This window comes from Ambystoma mexicanum, chromosome 8, assembly GCF_040938575.1.
Source record: "Ambystoma mexicanum isolate Mex_15411 chromosome 8, UKY_AmexF1_1, whole genome shotgun sequence".
In the NCBI taxonomy this organism is placed as follows: Eukaryota; Metazoa; Chordata; class Amphibia; order Caudata; family Ambystomatidae; genus Ambystoma; species Ambystoma mexicanum.
The window spans coordinates 513,311,065-513,332,937 of record NC_090929.1 but is presented as its reverse complement, the minus strand read 5'-3'; the positions used below and the strand labels follow the sequence as shown (position 1 = coordinate 513,332,937).

The 21,873-nt window shown below is 46.2% G+C and overlaps 1 protein-coding gene across 5 annotated transcripts in view; it reads left to right on the top strand.

The window, feature by feature from the left end:
• The window catches only part of MORN1 (MORN repeat containing 1), a 2,351,913-nt gene that overhangs the window by 2,134,001 nt on the left and 196,039 nt on the right, over positions 1–21,873 (top strand). The window contains exon 14 of one of the 5 annotated variants that reach the window (XM_069610185.1): positions 6,698–6,815. The exons of the other annotated variants lie outside the window; for them this stretch is intronic. Within the exon in view, the coding sequence (XP_069466286.1) occupies positions 6,698–6,786 (89 nt within the window). The 3' untranslated portion in view covers positions 6,787–6,815. The remainder of the gene's footprint in view (positions 1–6,697; positions 6,816–21,873) is intronic. 5 annotated transcript variants of the gene reach the window in all.

Genomic DNA, 21,873 nt, shown 5'->3' with positions numbered 1-21,873 from the left:
TCTTTCTGTTAAAGGCTCCATTTTGAATCACCTGAAGCCGGTGGATCTCTGATTGAGGTATGCCGGTAAGGAGGCTGCAGCAATAATCAATTTTTGAGCCTACATCGCTCTTGCTAACACCTCAGCGTTCCTTTGTGTGATAAATGGGCAGAGGTCTGCCAGAAGTTTTATGTAATAGCTTGCTGCAGAGACAAGGCTGCTCAAGTATGATTTCATATTAAGGTGCTGGTCTAATATAATACCCATTGTTTTCACCTTTTGCTGCACTTCTAGATTATGATTGGCTATGGTAAAGCTATTGAACATAGGATCCAGTTTTGTCAATTTATTTACAGTGCATACCAACATAAGCTCAGTTGTATCATTATTGAGAGCCAGATTGTTTTAAACCATCCAGGTGTGGATGATGTCATATACCTTGTTAATACTATTCTCATCCATGCTATGGGTACCGGTTAGTGGGATGACACCCTGCGTGTCATCTGCATAGTTTGTAAAGAGGATGTCCTTTTCAGCTAGGAGATCGAAGAATAGTGTCATAAAAATATATAAGGTCGGGGAGACACAAGCCCCCTGCAGCACACTGAATGCCAGGCAATTGGTTTGGCTTCAGCTTCTCCACTAGCTAATTTGCTGTTCCCTAACTTTCTACTCCAACCCTAAGAAGTGGAGAGCCTTATGTTCAACATTACAGTTGTGCGTAAAAGCGCACAATCGTGCAGATGAACAAAAAGCGGGTCTTCTTGTAGGGGCTATAGCAAGTCAGAAAGGTGCTTGAGGTGATGAAGAATTGTTTCCCACTATTCGAGTGGGCCTGCCCTTGGCAGCAAAGAAGTGTTCAAATAGCTAGGGAGCGCAGGCTTACCCAGCCAAGTTTGAGTACCTTTATGGGAAACTCGTGCGTAAAAAGGATCGGCTGTGGTCGAGGGCCAGCGGTAAGTGATGCAAGTACTCACCAACTCTAGGCACAGTCCGGACCAAACTTCGCCAGTTTAGTCGAAGTCGCTATTAGGTTCGAGTCCTGCAGTTTTGCGGCGCTCTGGCTCTCAGCGGCTGCAGTGGAGGACGATTGTCCATGATGGGACCATTGCCTTTTCTCAGCGTCCGGGGGAGGTATGAAGAAAATTCTAGTGCAGCTGGCTTCAAGGCACAGGAGAGCAGAACAGAAGGGGAACTATAGCGAGCAACACCACCAGGTAGTGACCAGGAATTGTGAATGCGGGCAGTGTTACGCATTCTCCTTATTTAGGACCCAGAGGAGGCAGCCCGTGTTAAATTTGGCGGGAGAATGCACAGGACCACAAGCAAACAATGTCCCAAGTCTCAGGTCTGCACTCAAAATGGCGGTAGTGCTGCGGATCACCCTGAGGTAGAGCTGGACAGTTCGCTGCATGGCCCAGGAACACTTCCGAAGGGGCTTGTTTGGTGGGCAAGCAGGGGACGCCAAGAGTAGTTGTTCTCACTACTCCAAAGGGGCGAAGTGCCTTGGCAGGCCTTCTTGATCAAAGAAAAAAGCATGGGTGTGACGCAACAGCAGAGGGCAAAGGGTGCCAAAACCTTCCAAAGCGTCTCCGGCGGTTTCACAAGTCTGTTTCTTCGTGTAGGAGACCTGGCTCCTTCTGTAGTTCGGTGAGAACACAGGTGATTGACCTGGAAAGTCTGCAGAGCCCCTTCTCTTATCCAAGTTTAGCTTTGCACCTAAATCAAGGACTTCCAATAGAGGATCTGCTCTCCTGCAGGCATCCCAGGCATGGACTAATCCCGGCCCATGGTGGTCTGTCATTCAGCCACTCCGGACATCCTGGCACCAATAGTGTGGATTGGGACTAGATAGTCCCAGCCCTCTTCCTGGGCACGTGCCTGCGAAAGAGATTGGTTTTCGTGGGAGGCTGCAGGCCCAAATAAGGAAAACCCGGGTTACTCAACCTGGGTGAAGGCAAAGGACAAAATGGCCATCGGACAGAACAAAAGACAGTCACAGGGCCTCATTCCGAGTTTGGCGCAAAGGGATACCAGGCACCGGTAAGGACACCGGTGCCGGTAATCCCTTTGCGCCCTATTCTGAGTTCCCTTAGCGGGTCCTTTCCTTAACGCCTGGTTTTACCAGGCGTTAAGGATGGGACCCGTTAAGGGACTTTAGAGCTAATAACGGTACTGCAATTTGCGGTACGGTTATTAGCGCCTTCCCATTGAGCCCTATGTGGGCTCAAATGGGAATGGGGAATGGCTTTTTCAATGGGGACTTACGGGTCCCGCAAAGGTCGGAATAGACCGCTAAGTCCCCATCGAACAAGGGCGGACTCGGTACCGGTAATAGCGCCCTGATTACCTCCAAACTCAGAATGAGGCCCACAGTCTTGAGCCAAACACAGTAACCGTGGTTTAACTCAGTAAAAAGAAGTAGAACATTATGAAAAGTAACTGCTGCCAGCTGTTCGTCCCAGGCACACTCGTACAATCACCAAAACATCTTTTGATGGTGTCTAGGGCCACAAAACAAAAAGGGTCCCCAGCGCACAGTACTGGAAGGTACATTGTGCCCTGTAAAAAAGTTACCAAAAAATAGCAACATACTCAAAGGCTAAGGGGAACATCGTTTCCCAGTACTGACAAACTGCAGGACGTGTCAATTTCCACATAACAAGTGAGCAAAATCCCTGGGGAGCTCAGATGAAGGCTGGGCTCCATTGGAAAAACAATGAAAGGTAAGAGTCCAATCTAAGGACCCTCCCGTCCCCTGCACACCTAAGTACTGAAAACAGTAAAAATGTTAACTGGTATTATACATAAGTAAATCATAGTATATCTAATACACAAATCAAATGTTATAATATTCAAAACATATTTATTCAATTTTCATTCTTGAGGAGGCCAGAGAGTGAAATTCGTGCTTGACGCATTTCGGGGAAAAATCCCCTTCTTCAAGAGCAATTCACACTATGAAAAATAAAATCCAAATAAGCTGATAAATTATTAACAAAAAACCTGATGGTAATTACACATATAAAATTCAAGGTACATTTCCACTCTCAATACCTGTCAATTTAACCACCGACCACTGTGACAACATGCACATGGGTGTACAAAATAAATCTTTGGTATACTGGTGAACCAACAGTGATGTTTAAAATAGGTTGTCAATCGAAAACCATGACAGTGTCTATCCCCATTATTCGCACTTATGTGATGTACACCTATATAGGGTGAAAAATGATGCCACTAGAAAACGAAACTCGTAACTGGCCTTATTCCTGCCAAATCCAGTCTTAAAAGATTGGGAAGAATCCAGGATCTGCAATCTGCATACTAACAGATACTGTAAATGAAATGAACTCCACTGTAGGTAGATAGGCAGCTTATGCATTTCATAATAACTTTCTTACCTAACACTCCCTTGTGAGAGGGCATCGGGTACTAGGTGCTACAATTTGTGTTGACGCCACCTGCGCTACAGCTCATACGATTCCTTGCCAAATGCAACTGCAACGTTCATAAAAAATAACACAGGTGTATGTAGGAACGTAGCAGTTGCATTTGACGAGGAATTATATGAGTTGCAGCGCAGGTGGCATCCACACAAAATTTCTCTGTAGGGACTGGGTACTCAAAGAACACACCAACTGCAATACGGAAAATGTAGTATACATGATTACATGTCCATGTGCACTTATCTACATTGGAAAAACAAACTGCAAATGAAAAAACAGAATGATTGAACACAAAGGATGTGTGAGGAACAATATTGAATTGGCTCCATTGGTAAAACACTTCACAGAGAAGGGCCACAGCCCCACAGATTTTGAGTGGGTTATTCAAAAGAAAGTTACAGGTAATTCTAAAGATCTTGTCAATAAGAAACTGCTCAATCAAGAGCAAAAACTCATATTTTTGACAATAAGTATCTGTCCCTTCTGCAGACCCCCCCCCCCCTTCTTCTCTGCCTTTCCCCTTTTCTCTGCTGATGAGGTTTCTAGACAAGTCCGATCTATGAAAGTCATGTCGAAACAGGTTCACCCCTGTTCCTCCAAAACTATCAAGGACCACATCAACTCCCTGGCTCCTGCCCTGGCTGATTTCTGCAATCACTTCTTCGCCACTGGAATCTTCCCATCCCCCCTGAAGCACTCCCTTGTGTACCCTCTTCTTAAGAAACTCTTTACCGACCCCTCGTGCCCGGCCAACTATCGCCCAATTGCCATCACTCCCTTCCTGGGCAAGCTCCTGGAGAAACTGGCCATCTCCCAGCTCAATCTCCACACTGAGTCTTTTGGTTGTCTTCATGACCATCAGTCTGGCTTCAGGGCTGCCAGAAGCACGGAAACTACTCTCCTGAACATCTGTGAAGACCTGCTCTCCAACCTTGACTCCAACATCCCATGTGTACTCATCTTGCTTGATCTCTCTTCTGCCTTTGATACTGTCAACCATGCCATCCTGCTCAACCGTCTCCGTGAGGACCTGGGTATCACTGGTCAGGCTCTGGCGTGGCTGAGCTCTTTCCTCTCTGACCGACCATCCCAGGTCCATCTTGGGTCCTTCCTCTTCGATATCTTTTTCTCTACCTGTGGTGTCCCCCAGGGATCGAACCTCTCTCCCTGGCTGTTCAACCAATACCTGGCACTCCTCGCCCACCGCATCGCCGCTCTCTTCCCCAATTTTCAGTGCTATGTGGATGATACCTAGCTCATTTTCAGGCTACCCTCGGCCTTCTCCTCGCCTTCCCTCATCTCTGTCTGTCTGATATCCAGGAGTGGTGTGCCACCAATGACCTCTGCCTTAATACCAGTAAGACTGAGATTTTACTCATTGGCATACCCACTCCCTCCTTCCTGCAGCTCTCTGGCCGGCCTCTCTTGGCCCTCTTCCTGCTCCCACCTGCAAGGCTAAAAACCTCAGGGTCATCTTCGAATCCACACTCTCCTTCTCTCCTCACATCTCAGACTCTCTAAGAGGTCACACTACTAGCTACATCTCCTCAGAGGTATTTTTCCTTTCCTCTCCTTCCCTCAGAAGCTCACCATCTCCTGAGCCCTGGTTCTCTCTAGGCTGGACTATTGTAACAGCCTCTATCTAAATCTTCCTGCCTCTACACTCCGCCCTCTTCAACTTATCCAAAACTGGACTGCGAGACTTGTCCTTGGCCTCAAGCCCAGGGATCGTATCTCTCCAGGACTGAAATCTCTGCACTGGCTCCCAGTGGCTGTGAGGATTAAGTTCAAAACCCTCTGCATTGTCCACAAGGCCTTCTGGGGCCTTGGGCCACAATACCTTCAACTCTCTTCCCAAATATCTTCCTTCTCGAGCTCTTCGCTCATCCTCCTCCAACTCCCTCAGGTTCAGTCACTTCTCCAAGCAACAAGTTGGTGGCAGATCTCTCTCTTCGGCAGGGGCCTCCCTCTGGAATAGCCTTCCAGCCTCCCTGAAACTTGAGGAGAACCATCTTCGGTTCCTGAAGCATCGCCTTCTCTCCCCCTCTCCCCTGTTGAATTCCTGCCTGAAACTGCACTGATTACCTGGCCACCCTTTCTGATATCAGGCACAGGCCCGCAAATTGCACACCTGCACTGCCTCCCTGGCAACCCCTGAACCTGGGGACTGTTATTCTATATCCCTACAGGCCCCCTACCAGCACTTATGTCTGCTCTTACCTTGCACTTGCCACCATCCGGCCGTTTTATTATCTTATTATTCTACTATCGCATGTACTGCACTTTCCCCCTCCATCCCCCACATACTTTTCCCTTTCCACCTTCCCATGCACTTGTGCGATCTGAATGACACCTAGCCTAGTAAGATCGTTGTCTGTCTTCCCCCTGTTGCCCCTCCCTTGCCTCGTCGTGCCTCGAAACACTTGTGTATAGGTGCGTTATAAATGCCATATCATATCATTAGGGGCTTAAATGAGAATATCCAATGCCACAATGTGACCTAAAGCACAACTGCTGGTGGTAATCATTCTGGTTATGTGGTTCTAAATCTACAAAAACATTGTGTGGGGTTGCTATCATGGTGAGCTATGGTGCCTAGGAACTATATTCAATATAGCAGCCTTGACTGAGGAGATGATTTAGTAGTTAAATAATGTCAAGAGGTCTATTATTAACATGACAGAACAGATGGGATATGGAGCACTATCCAATCCTGAAAAAGGTTATTGTGCGTGAATACAAGGAAGGTACATCACGAGGAAGGGTGATCTAGCTTTTTGAAGAGCAAGGGCTTCCCTATTTGTAGGAATTCAAGAAGAGACATGCTTCCGAAATGAGAATAAGCGCTGTTGAGTGTACTTGGCCGCTGTACAGTATAACTCCGAAACTTAAATAGGGACATGCGTTTCGCTTTTTTCTGTGGTGGATGCTTTAAGAAGTGTCATACCATCCATGCCCACTGGGGGACATTCATTACAGATGTGGGCTCTGAGCAGGGGACACGTTGTGTACCCTTAACCATGTCAAATGGGTGGAATCACAGCACAATGATGTCATCGTGGCATCGGACACAGTGACGTCTTCACGTACCGTGATGACACAGTCACGTTCCTTGAGTGAAAAGAACCTAGCGTTTCACTGGGATGTGCTCGATTTTGGCGGAATCTTACTTCATCTAAGGAAGATAAGGATGTTGCTATGGGACATTAGATCAGAGCATGGTTTTTTGACTTTGATATATTGACCAGTGTAATGTGTGTTCTTTGCAGAATTTCATCTTGGGAACCTGGATCCCGCTGTAACAAAACTGAGCCAAAGTGAGCTTCCCATCGGGAAACATGCTATCGGCGGTGTCTAGTCAAAGGATCGAATCAAAAGGGTCGACAGGTAAAAGGATCTATTTTTTTTTTTTATTATATATTTTTTTTAGGTTTTCGTTTAGGGAAAAAAGTGTTTTTAGCAAAAAAAGGGGGTTGGAGGGACCCCGCCCCCCACCCCCAAAAAAAATATGTGGAAAAAAAATAATAATTCGATCCTTTGTCCTGTCGACCCTTTGGTGTCGATCCTTTGACCTGTCGACCCTTTGACTGTCGATCCTTTGCCTGGCAACCGCTATTGGCTCCTTGGATGCGAGTACAATTATTATTATCTCCGCTAATTTTCAGTGGCATAGGGCCACTTAATAGGAGAAATTGAGTATTAGGGCTCCCATTATGTATTACAGGTTGCCCGTGAACCGACATCAGTAAAGAAAGCAATTCTTGACCCAACATAACACCAGGAGATCAGGACATGACAGTGTGGTAATAGGTAAGACCCGAGGATATGGGAAGAATAGTATGAAAGTGAACACAGCCTTAGTAAGGTTGTTGTTGTTTCTTTTACAGGGGAAACAAGAGGATAGTGGACTGTAACCCTGGAACGAGAGAGGTCAGCATATGTACACCATACATAGTTGTTGGTCGACATTAACAAGGAGATTTAATAGCCCGGCCAAGGCACGCTACTTATAGATGTACTATGGAACCTGTGGGGAAAGGGTTCAATATAAGAAGCCTGATTACAGGACAAAGTTTAAGAAAAATGTCTAATTACAGACATGTGTGTCCCTTTTTGTATCCCTAATAGAGAATCCCTCCACGATACCAGGCCGAAAGAATAAAGAATTCTCTATATGTTATACTTATGCCCCTGATGAATGTCTGGCATCGAAGGGGAAAGGACAGAAACTTGTACAAGTTGGGCTATTACTACAAGTGTATTCACGAAGTTAAAGAAATTACTCTAAAGAACAGTATATGTTATGTTGTGACATTGATTTCATGGTTTTATGGTTTTTTCATCACGAAGATTGGTGTTTGTAAGGTTTAATATATGTACTTTTATATTTTTGCGTGCGCATTTGAGGTGTATTATCTCTTCATATTGATTTTTATTAAATTGGTGTATGTATAGTTAGTGAACTGAGGGTCTGTTATTTGTTCAAGACTCTCTAGATCCCTGGTGGTCTTGGAAGTAGCTGACATTGGACATACATTGAGATATCTACCTTTGGTTTTAGAATCTACAGTGTTGCCCACGCAGTAGGAAGGCTTTGGGTTACAGTGGGAGTACCGTTGTGAGATATATACACTATTGTATTCCCACTTAAGTATTGTGAAGCCATCATGAAGCAAGACACAGACAACAGACTTAAAGTTCAAAGTAAAGTACTTTATTAAATCAAATGTCAGGATAGTAGAATGCCTAATTTGCCCTATGTTAAGCAGGATTTCCCTACCTGGATGAAACCAAGGAAAGTCTGAGTCAATTAGTTTAACTTAAAAGTCGGTCTGAGTCCAAAACCCATACTTGCCCTTGTTAGGGAGAATTCTCTGTTAAGGCTAATTTCCCAAACCTAGTGAGTCCCCCAGCAGCTTTGCTGGATTTTTGGGGTTTATTTTTTTCTCCTGCTAAGAGTGAGACTCTTTTTCTCCCACTCTTAGACATGATTTGAGATATCCTTTGACTTTGTAATGTGTTTTATGGGCTATGCGATCTTTTACTCCATAGGGTCTCATGTATTTTTGGTAAGTGTGTTACACAGCACCCTCAGTGCAGTAACACAGGGGTGTCGTAGTGACCCCCAAACATAGACTCCATACCCTGGGACTGACTTATGTCTCCCAGGGCATGTAAAGTCACCATTGACTTTACTAGTTTTAAATTATGAACAGAACCAGTACAAACGATCATATTGTGGAAGTACTGGTGGGGTAATTAGATTGCCCCTGGGTCTGTTTTTCGAGGGGGCACTGTGCAGTCCCCCCTCGTCGAGTTTCTGGCTGGTGGCAGTGGTTACCACGTGAAATATTCCACCAGAATATTTCCTATGGGATTTTCCCATTCATTTTATACGCACCACTTTTTTGGTGCAATGTTAAAGATACCGCTGGGTTATTTATTTAATATTTATTCCCCGGTTGGGTCTTTTTGCCAGGACTCGGTTTTAAAATGGCGTTTGTGTTCGCCTCTAACTTCAACCCAAGTCGAGCCCTTTGTTGCACTTTTTGGCGGGTTTCTGCACAGAAGCCTCCAAAAGTGTTGCCACTCTGTCTGGGTCTACAGGATGTGTGGGAGGGGGGTTAGGGACACTGGACTGAGTTGTCTTGGCAACTCAAGTCGCACTCTTGTGTAATTGGCCCAGTGGTGACCCTGCCCGGCTCACCACTTAGCATGTTTGAGTGACAGCTAGGACTGATGAATGGGGGTTTTCTGCATAAAAGCAGAGCTTTGGGGACTGGAACTTCAGAAGACGCCACAGGACCAAAGAATCCGAAGAGGGAGAAGCTGAGCCGACCTGCAACGACAACACCACCGGTGGACCCTGCTGAACCGTCTCACCACTTCCCAACGACAGAGAAGATCTTCATCCTGGAGAGTCTTCTTCCTCTGAACTGGTGGGGATAACCAGTTCGCCCTCTTTTTCGCCTTCCTGGATCGTCCCGTGGTCGAATCGCCCGTGCCAAGCACCCCGGCGGCCGGATAGTCACGCTTCACCACTACTGCGAATAAAAGGTTAGTACCTTTTTAACTGGGAAACTCTGCGGCTGGTTTCTTCCCTGGCAGTGCAACGACCTCCAGCTTTCCTCCACGTCGAGATCTCCTCTTCCCCTGGACGAAGCACCAACTTGCACCCGCTGCCATGTACAACTGCCCCCGCTGGAGCTTTCTCACCATTTCAGGTACTGTTTCCCGCCTGGTCTCCCTTGCAACAGACTGTTCAAGGTGTCCCGTAAATCCTTGACTTTATATCCTAGGGTGACTTGGGACCTGCAAACTAACTTTTCCTGACTTGATCCAACCCTTTTTGAACTATCTGCAAAGACTCTTTAAAGTACTATTCAACTGTGTGATCTTGGACACATTCCGCCTTGCTCTCTCCAAAAGTGGGCCTGGCCTATGACTTTCTTGCTCCTCATTAGACTCTGCCTTTTCTGACATGCTCTGTTTCTCTTAAAGGGTTGGTATTGTGTATTTTCCTAATTCTGCCTTTTCCCCTCCCTTTTTAATTAACTTATTGGAGTGCCATCTTAGGTTAACCACTCACCTCTGTCTGAAAAGAAGTGGTGTTTTAACTAAACTTGTTCAATAAGTAATCAGGGATGTATATATATTAATAGTGACGGTGTTTGAACTTGCTTGCCATATTAGTGTTAGTGTATATTACAAAGTGTGTTTTTAAATAAATAATTAGCTACGTTTATACCCAAGCTCTGGTCAGTGTTTGCTTGTGCTACTGTATTTTGGTACCTATCTTGTATACTCTATATACTGTCTAACTCTTCTTGAGAGAAGTCTGGCTGCTCAGCTACAGCTACCAGGTAAATCTGGGTGGTACAGACTGCTACCAATTGGGTTGACTGCCAACACCTGTAGACCTAAGCCTTTTGCAGTGGTCCCTAAGGGAACTGCACAGGTTTCTGCCTAACACTGGTGTACAGCGGTGGGATTTGTATTGAGTATACATTTTAGTGTGCTTATAGATACTTTAGTGCAACTAACCACAACGCTTAGCACTAAAACGTTTATTTTCTAACCTGTCAACTATGGAAAGTTATAGTCAAGAGTCCCTTGCTACAAAAACTGCTGATTGTTTAAGCGTTCTCTGTAAGCATAAGAATCTCCTGACTAAAGGCAAACAATGGAGCTAATAGAAAGGTTATAAGCAAACCAAAGTCTGGATGGTGGTTCAGAGGAACCTACCACTCCAGCAAATGTAGATAACAGTAATGATATTGATATTGATCCCAGTATTGATAATCTGGAGTCAGAACCAGAAGAGGAGGGTGAGGATGATGTAGTTGTCCCTCCTAGGCCTCTACCTGCTCTGCCAGCTGTACCTACTGGACCTTTGCCAAGTCCCACACTTAGTCCTCAATATCTGGAACTAAAGAAAATGAAACTTGAATTGGAGTTTAAGAAACTTAATACTCAAGCAGAACAAAGACACCAAGAACTGAATCAAGAACTAAGGCTCAGGGAAATGGAGCTTAAGCATGAGTTAGAGATGAAGAAATTGTCTGTTGAAAATGCTTCTCTCTCCGGATCCTCTAGGAGTTCCAGTCCCAAAAGACCCCGGATGCCTAAAGAGCTTTTGGGTATGTATGTGCCTAAGTTGGATGTGTTGGATTGGCTGAGTTTGTTTGAATATAATCATGGGCTCCAGAACATCACAGGAAATGAGTTACTTTCCTGGTTGTTCTCTAGGCTCCCCCCTGTTGCAACTGATGTGGTAATGGAGTTGGGGGAGGAGGATAAGAAGGATTATGAATGTGTTAAGATAGCTTTGATAGTTAGATTTGGGAAGACCCCTTCCCAGTACCTTAAGAGGTTTAGGTCCCTCAAAAAGCATGATGGTACCCCTTGGGCTACCAGGGTGAGTGAAAGTTTGAAGAACTTAGAGGGATGGATTAAGGGTTACAAGGTGAACACTTATGAGGGAATGAAGAATCTTGTGATGTTGGATTCAATTTATGATGCCTGCTCTCCTGAGCTCAGACAGCACTTAGCTGATTCAAAGGAATTAGATTCCAGAAAACTAGCTAAGGCTGCTGACTTGTGGGTTGCCAACAGGGCTACTCACAAGGACTCTGGGCTAACTCGGAAAAAGGATGAGGGGAAACAGCCTAAAAAGGACTCCAAAGAGAATTCTAATAATTCCAATCCCAAAGAGGGCCCAAAACAAAACACTAAGGGTAAGCCACAAGGGAAACCGAATCAGGCTAGTGTACCTTCTGTTGCCAAACCAGAAGGAGGTCAGAGCAAGCCACCATTCCAGAAAGCATTTGGAAAATGCTATGTTTGTAGCTCGTCTGACCATGTAAAAGGGGATCCCAGAAACAAGGGTAAACCTTCAGGGGTCCACACTGTCTCCTTAGCCTTCGCTCCAGAGGAGGAAGTACAGATGGCCAGTGGAAGTTTTCTGTTACTAGCTGATGAACCCATTGGAGTCTCAGCTAGTGTTTCTTTAGTGTCTCTGGGGTTGTGGGAACAACAGAATTTAGATGTATATAATTCTATCCTGGATAATACTAAAGAGTATTATAAGGGCAGTGTCCAGGTGAATGGTCAGGAAACTCCTGCAATTAGGGACACTGGGGCCAGCATAACTGTGGTGAATAAATCATTGTTTCAGGCCGAGGTTGTTGCTAAGGCACCCAAACGCCTCACCAAGGTAGCTGGAGGGCCTGTGCAGATGCTTCCCCAGTTACCAGTTCTCATCCACTGTAATGACATGACTGTGAAGATACCTGTCAGCATACAAAATTAGGTACCAGGAAGGGTTCTGTTGGGAAATGACCTGACGACTCTTGGAGTAGTGTCACATACCCGCAGACCTCCTAGTAAAAGGTTACAGGAGCTCAACAGACCTGCAAGGCAGAGAACCATGAGAGGTACTCCCAAGGAGATGATGAAGAAGGCTATCACTCCTACTCCACTGGAGTTATAACTGTTAGGAAAGATTTCTTAATTGTGGGTAATTTTCCTTCCATGTGGCAACCCCTAAACTTTTTGCTGTGGTTTTCACCATGATCTAGACTTTGCCAGAGGAGTGCAGCCTTCTGCCGCACTCCGCTGGGCTTTCGCTCCATTCTTATGGGGAAACTGACATGCCCTTAAGACAGTCAGTACCGGGAAACGTTGTTTTCCGTAGTTTCTTTATCATGTTGCAGCTCTCGTGCAACATTGCACAAGAGGGCACTGTAAGCTAAGTTACTGCTCTCTTGGGTCTCTAGTCTCCTACAGGCCCTAGATACTTTCTTTGGATTGTAAATGAATGGTGCAAGTGAATCACGGACGGGATTGGTGGCAGCGATCGATTCTTGTGTTTTTGAGCTCCTTTTGGCGTTTTAAGCGCGTTTCTCGCGCTTAGCCCAAAATGGTGGCCTGGCTCCCAAAATGGCCAGACCACGAGGCTCTTTGTCCTGCCCGCTGACCGTCTTGCCCCCTTCACCTCCCCCAGGTCGAGCCGACCCGGGGCCTTCCTTGTATGGGGATGTACTTTCCCGCGAAACACAGATGCTTTCGCGGGCTTCTACAGGCCTGTGTGTGCCTCCAGGATGGGGGCTGGATGTCCGGTCCCAATACACATCCTGGGCGCCAGAGAGTCTAGGGTGGTGTGAATGCCTGGGACCCCCGTGGTCCGTGATGAGGTCCACATATGGTGTGAGTGTTTTATGAGCGGATCTCCCATTGGGTCCCCTCGGTTTTGGCACGAAGGGAACCGTGGATAAGAGGGGGCTGGAAACGCCACTACCAGGTCGATCTTCTGATTTCTCACGAACAAAGGAATACAGGAGCCAAGTATCCTGCAACCACGAGGCTGGACCGAGGAATCGCTGGTGACCCGCTGAAGGACTGCTCCTCTGCACTGCTGTTGCTTTGTGAAACCCTTTCTACCTCGGATCGAACGAGAAGGCCTGTACTGGTACTTCGACCCTTGGAATAGTGGGAACAACTATTCTCGGCATCTTCACCATCTCCTGCACGTAAGCCTTCGTAAGTGTCTCTGGGCCATCCAGCAGACTGACCAGCCTACCCAGGAGTCTTGCTCTGTAACCGCCATCAGGTTGTGTTGTATTACGAGTCCTTGTCACTCTCACACGATTCGTACACTTGGCATTCCCAGGTCTGAAGTGAGGAGTGTACATTTGGCTAGAATACACACGGCCGCTCCGTTGCCCTGCTGTGGTAACACACTGTGCAGGTTCACTGTGTTTGGGACTCCCTCAACTCAACTTCTGCTGCTGTGGAATCTACACGACGACGAGACGTCCCCTGCTCCTATCCGAACCTGCCAGCACTGAAACTGACGCGGAGAAGCCTGGGCCTGCTTGCATCGGGGACCGGTGAGTAGCATCGCTAGGAACTGGTCGCCCTGCTGCAGGAGCCCATAGCTTTTCCCCGCTGTGTCTAACAGCATGCCTTTCCGTACTTGCGCTCTGCTTCTGCCCACAGTGGAGGCTGCGCTTGAGTCGCGGAGCTCTGTTTATCTTCATTTGTTCACCGAACTAAACTGCCTGATTCCCTCGAAGAGACGCCCCTTTTTGCCCGTTGGCACCAGCGTGTGCAGGTACTTTTGAGCACAAGGCTCCACTCTTCGTAGGGCTTGGACTTCCTTTTAGTTAGGTGCCTCTGAAGGCGGACTGGGTCTAATTATTATTTGCACTGCCTGTTTTCCTCCGCATCTAGGTGGTCTACACATTTTGTGCGTCTAACTCGTTAGACTCGTTTGTATTTGTATATATATTGTATTGGTTTGGTATGTGTTGGTTTACTGGAGTTTTATTGTGATTTCTCACTACGGTCAATGTTACAAAGGCCTTGTAATACATGTGTATATATTTTTAATATAACACCTGTTTGGAGTAATTTGTGAGTGTCCTTGCTTTGTGGGCTCATTGCGGGCTTTCAGTCACCCTCACCCCTCTTGAGACCTAGTCTTGACCGCCGCGATCGCTACCCTGATTGGTCTGGCTTGTCCAGAGGTTACGCTGTTCCAAGAAACTAGGTTGGCCTTCTGAACCTCTGCCCCTCCAGGACAGAGTTCAGAAATCCGTCTTAACAACAACTTGCTATCTCTGAACAACAAGAAGCAAAGGGGAAACCCAAGACTTCTAGGAAACAGCCAGCAGCAAGCACTCCAGTGCTTCCAACAAGGACTTCCCCGAGGTTGTCCAAAGTTACACCTGTAACTCCACCTCCAGCTGAGGCTGAGAGGGAGGTACAACCCTGTATGGTTGAGCGAGACTCTGAAGAGGAGCTAGTGGAAGGCCAAGAACTCATTGGAGATCTGGATCCTGTTGACCATCCTGAGCTGCAGTCTTTACTGGCAGAAGGTGTACCCAACATGGCAGACTTCAGTAAGGGACAGAGGGAATGTCCAACTCTGGAAGGTCTTCGCCAACAGGCAGATTCTCAGGCTGATGGGCAAGAGCCTGGGACGTATAGGTTGCACTGGGAAGATGGCCTCTTCTACAGTGAACCGACTGAGTCTGCACCTGGAGACTACAAGCGGCTTGTAGTACCTCAAGAAAACAGACAACAGTTCTTGCAGCTGGCCCATGAGATTCCTTTGGCTGGTCACTTGAGTTTCAAGAAGACCAAGGAAAGGCTCTCACTCTACTTTTATTGGCCAAAGATGGGGGCTGAGGTAGATAGGTTTTGCAAGAGCTGCCACACCTGCCAAACTTCTGGTAAGGTTGGTTCCAAGAATGTGGCACCTTTAGTGCCTCTCCCCGTTGTGGGAGTCCCATTTGAGAGGGTAGGGATTGACATTGTTGGTCCCCTTGATCCTCCAACCTCCTCAGGCAACAGGTTTATCCTTGTTGTAGAAGACCATGCTACTAGATACCATGAGGCAATTCCTATGAGGACTGTTACAGCTCAGGCTGTGGCTAAGGCCCTCCTTGGTATTTTTACCAGGGTTGGGTTTCCTAAGTAAGTAATCTCTGACAGGGGGTCAAGTTCTATGTCCCACTACATGAATGCCATGTGGAAAACCTGTGGAGTTAATTACAAGTTCTCTACCGCCTACCACCCTCGGACAAACGGGTTGATAGAAAGGTTCAACAGAACCATGAAGAGCATGATAGGTGCTTTAGAAGATCCCCTTGAGAGAAAGTGGGACCTTCTATTGCCATGCCTTCTCTTTGCTTATAGAGAAGTCCCTCAGGAGGGAGTAGGTTATTCTCCCTTTGAACTTCTGTATGGCCATCCAGTCAGAGGTCCATTGGCCCTGATTAAGGAGGGGTTGGAGAGTGCTCCTTCCCCCAAGCCAGTCGGAGTGACTGACTATGTGATAGGTCTCCAGAGGAGAATGTCACACATGATGGCAGAAGCTAGTGATAACCTGAAAGCTGGGCAAGCTTTGGTCAAGCATTGGCATGATCAAAAGGCTAACATGGTTGAGTTCACTCAAGACCAGCTAGTTCTAGTTATGACCCCAACAAGGCAGAGGGCCTTACAAGATAAGTGGATGGGACCCTTCAAGGTTGTGGGTAAACTTGGAGAGATGAACTATCTGGTGGACTTGGGCAATCCCAAGGAGGCTCCCAGAGTCTTCCACACCAACCGACTAAAGGCGTATGTCTCCAGGCCTGAAGTAGGAGCCTTGCTTCTAGCTTCAACAGAAGAGGAAGAAGAGAGTGAAGCTCTCCCTGATCTCCTCAGAGGCTTACCCTTGGATGAAAAGATTGAAGGAGTAAATCTCTTTTCAAATCTGACACCTGAGCAACAAGAGGAGTGCAAATCTATGTTAAATCAGTTTGCCTCCCTGTTCTCACTTTCACCAGGCCTGACCCCTTTGGGGCCAGCATGATATACTCACTGGTGACTGTCTGCAAGTGAAAAAGCAGCTTCACACTGGAACGTCCTACCTACGCACCTCAGGGGGATTGACTCTCACCTAGCCTTCCGCAAAGCCTTAAAAACCAGGCTGTTTGACTAAACCCTCCTGCCATGATCGCTTCAGACACACGAATGTCATATGTTACCACCCTCTGCTTTCTATCTCTGTAACTAAGTAACTATGTTTTCTATGTTTACATAATCTTGCTTGCATACACCTTCCTGTAACAGCGCCTCGAAGTCTATGGGCTGCAGTGCGCTCTACAAATGTAAAAAAATAAATTAAATAAATAAATAAAAGCAGAGGATATAGAATGTTGGAGAATGTAAGGACCCACATCAAAGGGGAGGTCAAGAAGATGCTTGATCTCGGGGTAATAGAGCCCTCTACTGGTCCATGGTCTAGCCCAGTTGTGTTAGTACCAAAGGCAGGATCCAAAGAATTGAGATTCTGTGTGGATTACAGTCACCAAGACTGATGCCCACCCTTTGCCAAGGACAGATGAGTTGGTGGATAGACTTGGTTCAGCCAAGTTCCTCAGCACATTTGACCTTACGTCAGGCTATTGGCAAATAGCCCTGACAGACCATGCCAAGGAGAAAACTGCATTTTCTACCCCAGTAGGCTTATACCAATTTAAGTTATGCCTTTTGGACTGAAAAATGCACCTGTAACATTCCAAAGGATGGTAAATAAGGTTCTGGCTCGGATGGAGGACTTCTGCATGGCATACTTGATGACATTGCAGTATTCAGCCAATCCTGGGAAGAGCATGTTAACCACCTAGGACATGTTTTGCAGGCTCCTGGACAGGCAATTCTGACCATAAAGGCAAGTAAATGCCAGATTGGTCAGAGTAAGGTGGTCTACCTTGGGCATCAGGTAGGAGGTGGAGAAATAAGGCCTTTGCTCAGTAAGATTGAAGCTGTGCAAAATTGGACAACACCTACTACTCAAACCCAGGTCAGAGCCTTCCTAGGCCTCACTGGGTATTACAGGAATTTCATAGAGAACTATGGGACCATAGCTTCTCCACTGAATGTAATCTCCTCTCCGAAATTCCCTAAGAAGGTCAAATGGAATGAGGAGTGCAATCAGGCCTTTGAAAACCTCAAGAAAGCTCTTTGCCAAGCACCAGTATTGAGAGCTCCTGACTATCGCCAAACCATCTTAGGTTAAGCGCTCACCTCTGTCTGAAAATAAGTGGTGTTTTAACTAAGACTTGTTCAATAAGTAATCAGGGATGTGTATATATATTAATAGTGACTGTGTTTGAACTTGCTTGCCATATTAGTGTTAGCGTATATTACAAAGTGTGATTTTTAAATAAATAATTATATACTTTTATACCCAAGCTCTGGTCAGTGTTTGCTTGTGCTACTGTATTTTGGTACCTATCTTGTATACTCTATATACTGTCTAACTCTTCTTGAGAGAAATCTGGCTGCTCAGCCACATCTACTAGGTAAAGCTGGGTGGCACAGACTGCTACCAATTTGGATTTACTGCCAACACCTGTAGTCCTAAGCCTTTTGCAGTGGTCCCAAAGGGAACTGCACAGGTTTCTGCCTAACAGCCCTCACAACTAAAGCTAACCGATGTGTAGGGATGTCAACATTGAAAGAAATAGTGTTGAACTCAAAGTGCAGACAGATGCTTCTAATGTAGGTATAGGTGCAGTCCTTAGCCAACACGATGAGAAAGGTAGGGAGCACCTCATTTGCTTCATCTGCAGAAAGCTGAAGGATCCTGAGACAATGTGGGCAACAATTGAAAGACAATGTTTTGCTATTGTGTGGGCACTGAAGAAGTTTAGGCCATACGTGTATAGTTCTACTTTTGTCATTCAGACTGACCACCAACCCTTGAGATGGTTGATGCAAATGAAAGGGGAAAACCCAAAACTACTAAGATGGTCAATCTGCCTTCAAGGGTTTGATTTCACCATTGAGCACAGGTCAGGGTGTCGCCGCCAAAATGCTGATGGTCTCTCTAGGATGTATGTCATCGAGTAGAGGTATGAGATTCATCCAGGAGTGGATTAAATCCTCCTGTCCCTTAGTCTGGGGGGGGGCGAGTGTTAGGGAGAATTCTCTGTTAAGGCTAGTTTCTCAAACCTAGTGAGTCCCCCAGCAGCTTTGCTGGATTTTTGGGGTTTATTTATTTCTCCTGCTAAAAGTGAGACTCTTTTTCTCCAACTCTTAGACATGATTTGAGATATCCTTTGACTTTGTAATGTGTTTTATGGGCTATGGGGTCTTTTACTCCATAGGGTCTCATGTATTTTTGGTAAGTGTGTTACACAACACCCTCAGTGCAGTAACACAGGGGTGTCATAGTGACCCCCAAACATAGACTCCATACCCTGGGACTGACTACTGTCTTCCAGGGCATGTAAAGTCACCATTGACTTTACTAGTGTTAATTTGTGAACAGAACCAGTACAAACCATCATATTGTGGAAGTACTGGTAGGGGTAATTAGATTGCCCCTCGGTCTGTTTTTTGAGGGGGCACTGTGCAGTCCCCCCTCGTCGAGTTTCTGGCTGGTGGGAGTGGTTACCACGCGAAATATTCCACTGGAATATTTCCTATGGGATTTTCCCATTCATTTTAAACGCACCCTTTTTGGTGCAATGTTAAAGATACCACCGGGTTATTTATTTAATATTTATTCCCCGGTTGGGTCTTTTTACCAGGAATCGGTTTTAAAATGGCGTTTGTGTTCGCCTCTAACTTCAACCCAAGTCGAGCCCTTTGTTGCACTTTTTGGCGGGTTTCTGCACAGAAGCCTCCAAAAGTGTTGCCACTCTGTCTGGGTCTACAGGATGTGTGGGAGGGGGTTAGGGACACTGGACTGAGTGTTCTCGGCAACTCAAGTCGCACTCTTGTGTAATTGGCCCAGTGGTGACCCTGCCCGGCTCACCACTTAGCATGTTTGAGTGACAGCTAGGACTGATGAATGGGGGTTTTCTGCATAAAAGCAGAGCTTTGGGGACTGGAACTTCAGAAGTCGCCACAGGACCAAAGAATCCGAAGAGGGAGAAGCTGAGCCGACCTGCAACGACAACACCACCGGTGGACCCTGCTGAACCGTCTCACCACTTCCCAACGACAGAGAAGATCTTCATCCTGGAGAGTCTTCTTCCTCTGAACTGGTGGGGATAACCAGTTCGCCCTCTTTTTCACCTTCCTGGATCGTCCTGTGGTCGAATCGCCCGTGCCAAGCACCCCGGCGGCCGGATAGTCACGCTTCACCACTACTGCGAATAAAAGGTTAGTACCTTTTTAACTGGGAAACTCTGCCGCTGGTTTCTTCCCTGGCAGTGCAACGACCTCCAGCTTTCCTCCACGTCGAGATCTCCTCTTCCCCTGGACGAAGCACCAACTTGCACCCGCTGCGATGTGCAACTGCCCCCGCTGGAGCTTTCTCACCATTTCAGGTACTGTTTCCCGCCTGGTCTCCCTTGCAACAGACTGTTCAAGGTGTCCCGTAAATCCTTGACTTTATATCCTAGGGTGACTTGGGACCTGCAAACTAACTTTTCCTGACTTGATCCAACCCTTTTTGAACTATCTGCAAAGACTCTTTAAAGTACTATTCAACTGTGTGATCTTGGACACATTCTGCCTTGCTCTCTCCAAGAGTGGGCCTGGCCTAAGACTTTCTTGCTCCTCAGTAGACTCTGCCTTTTCTGACATGCTCTGGTTCTCTTAAAGTGTTGGTATTGTGTATTTTCCTAAATCTGCCTTTTTCCCTCCCTTTTTAATTAACTTATTGGAGTGCCATCTTAGGTTAAACGCTCACCTCTGTCTGAAAATAAGTGGTGTTTTAACTAAGACTTGTTCAATAAGTAATCAGGGATGTATATATATATTAATAGTGGCTGTGTTTGAACTTGCTTGCCATATTAGTGTTAGTGTATATTACAAAGTGCGTTTTTAAATAAATAATTATATACTTTTATACCCAAGCTCTGGTCAGTGTTTGCTTGTGCTACTGTATTTTGGTACCTATCTTACTATGGTACCTAGTATACTCTATATACTGTCTAACTCTTCTTGAGAGAAATGTGGCTGCTCAGCCACATCTACCAGGTAAAGCTGGGTGGTAAAGACTGCTACCAATTTGGGTTTACTGCCAACACCTGTAGTCCTAAGCCTTTTGCAGTGGTCCCAAAGGGAACTGCACAGGTGTCTGCCTAACAGCCCTCACAACTAAAGCTAACCGATGTGTAGGGATGTCAACATTGAAAGAAATAGTATTCAACTCAAAGATCTGAGATTCTTCCAGCTCTCTCAGCTTCCTTTCCCCAAGTATAAGCAAGTTCCACAGAAAAGTCTCAAGATTACCTTTCTCGAGTTCAAGGTGATACAGTTTAAAACCAATCCTTGTCGTTCCCTTCCCCAAGTCCCAGGCAACACAGTTCACAGAAAACAAAAGGTCTTGAGGCTTCATTCTCAAGACCTTGTATGTAGCTCATCATGCCTCAGGGTTCCCTGCCCCAAGACTTTATCTTCATCATCACAATGTCTTTGGGATTTCCACATTTAGGGCTCACTGGTTTAGGCACAGTTGTGAGACCAAACGGTCGACCTAACACAGGTCACGCAATTGGGATCCCTGACTCTCGGCCTCTTGGCTTTGATATGTAGATTTACAGTCTTCTGATCGTTCCTAATCAGCCTCTTGGCTCTGCCATCACTTGTCACACATCCTTTCCAGTCATTCATAGAAGTTTAGTTTCAGGGTGTTTTGCTCACACCCACCTTCTTATCTGTCACACGCGTGCCCTTTTCTGTAATTTGTTTCACCTGGGCATTTGGGGGTCTTCACTTTATTTGCTTGACCCATGAACTTTTTTATTCCATTCAACACTTAGAATGCTTAATTTCAGGGTTTCATTCAATTCAGTATTCATTAAGCATTCATGTCGCTTAATTGTAAAGTTCCATTCAGTTCGGTATTCAATATACATTGGTTTCTTTGAATTTTAAAATTCCATTCAGTTCAGAATTCAATAAGCATTGGTTTGATTTTAAAGTTCAATTTAATTCAGTATTCAATAAGCATTGATTTAACTTATTTTTAAAGTTCTATTCAATTCGGTATTCAATATGTATTTATACGAATGCCCCGGTGTGTCAGCGTCTTCCTTGGCACTCACCAGCGTGTGCTGTCTCCTTCTGGCGGTTCCCTCTGCTTCTCCTTCACAGCTGAAGCCGGGAAACTCACCCTCTGGAACTCCGCTTGCCTGCCGCATGCCTCTCTCTGTTTCTTGGTGTTCTCTAGCAGCTCCTGCTGCTGATCCTAAGTAACAGAGGCTCCCAGACTTGCAATACTTATATTGCCCAGTGGCTATGGGCTGTGCAAGCCTTCTAGGGAGTTTGCCAGTGTCCTGGCTCCTCGTCCGGTCCCACTACCGCTGCCTCATCTGAAGCAAGGTCCCCTGATAGTCTCTCCCACACAGGCCTCTTTGTTGCTCTCTGTTCTGCTCCACTGGTCTCTCTTTATACACCTGCAGCCCCTTGGCAGGCTGCAGATGTGGATCTC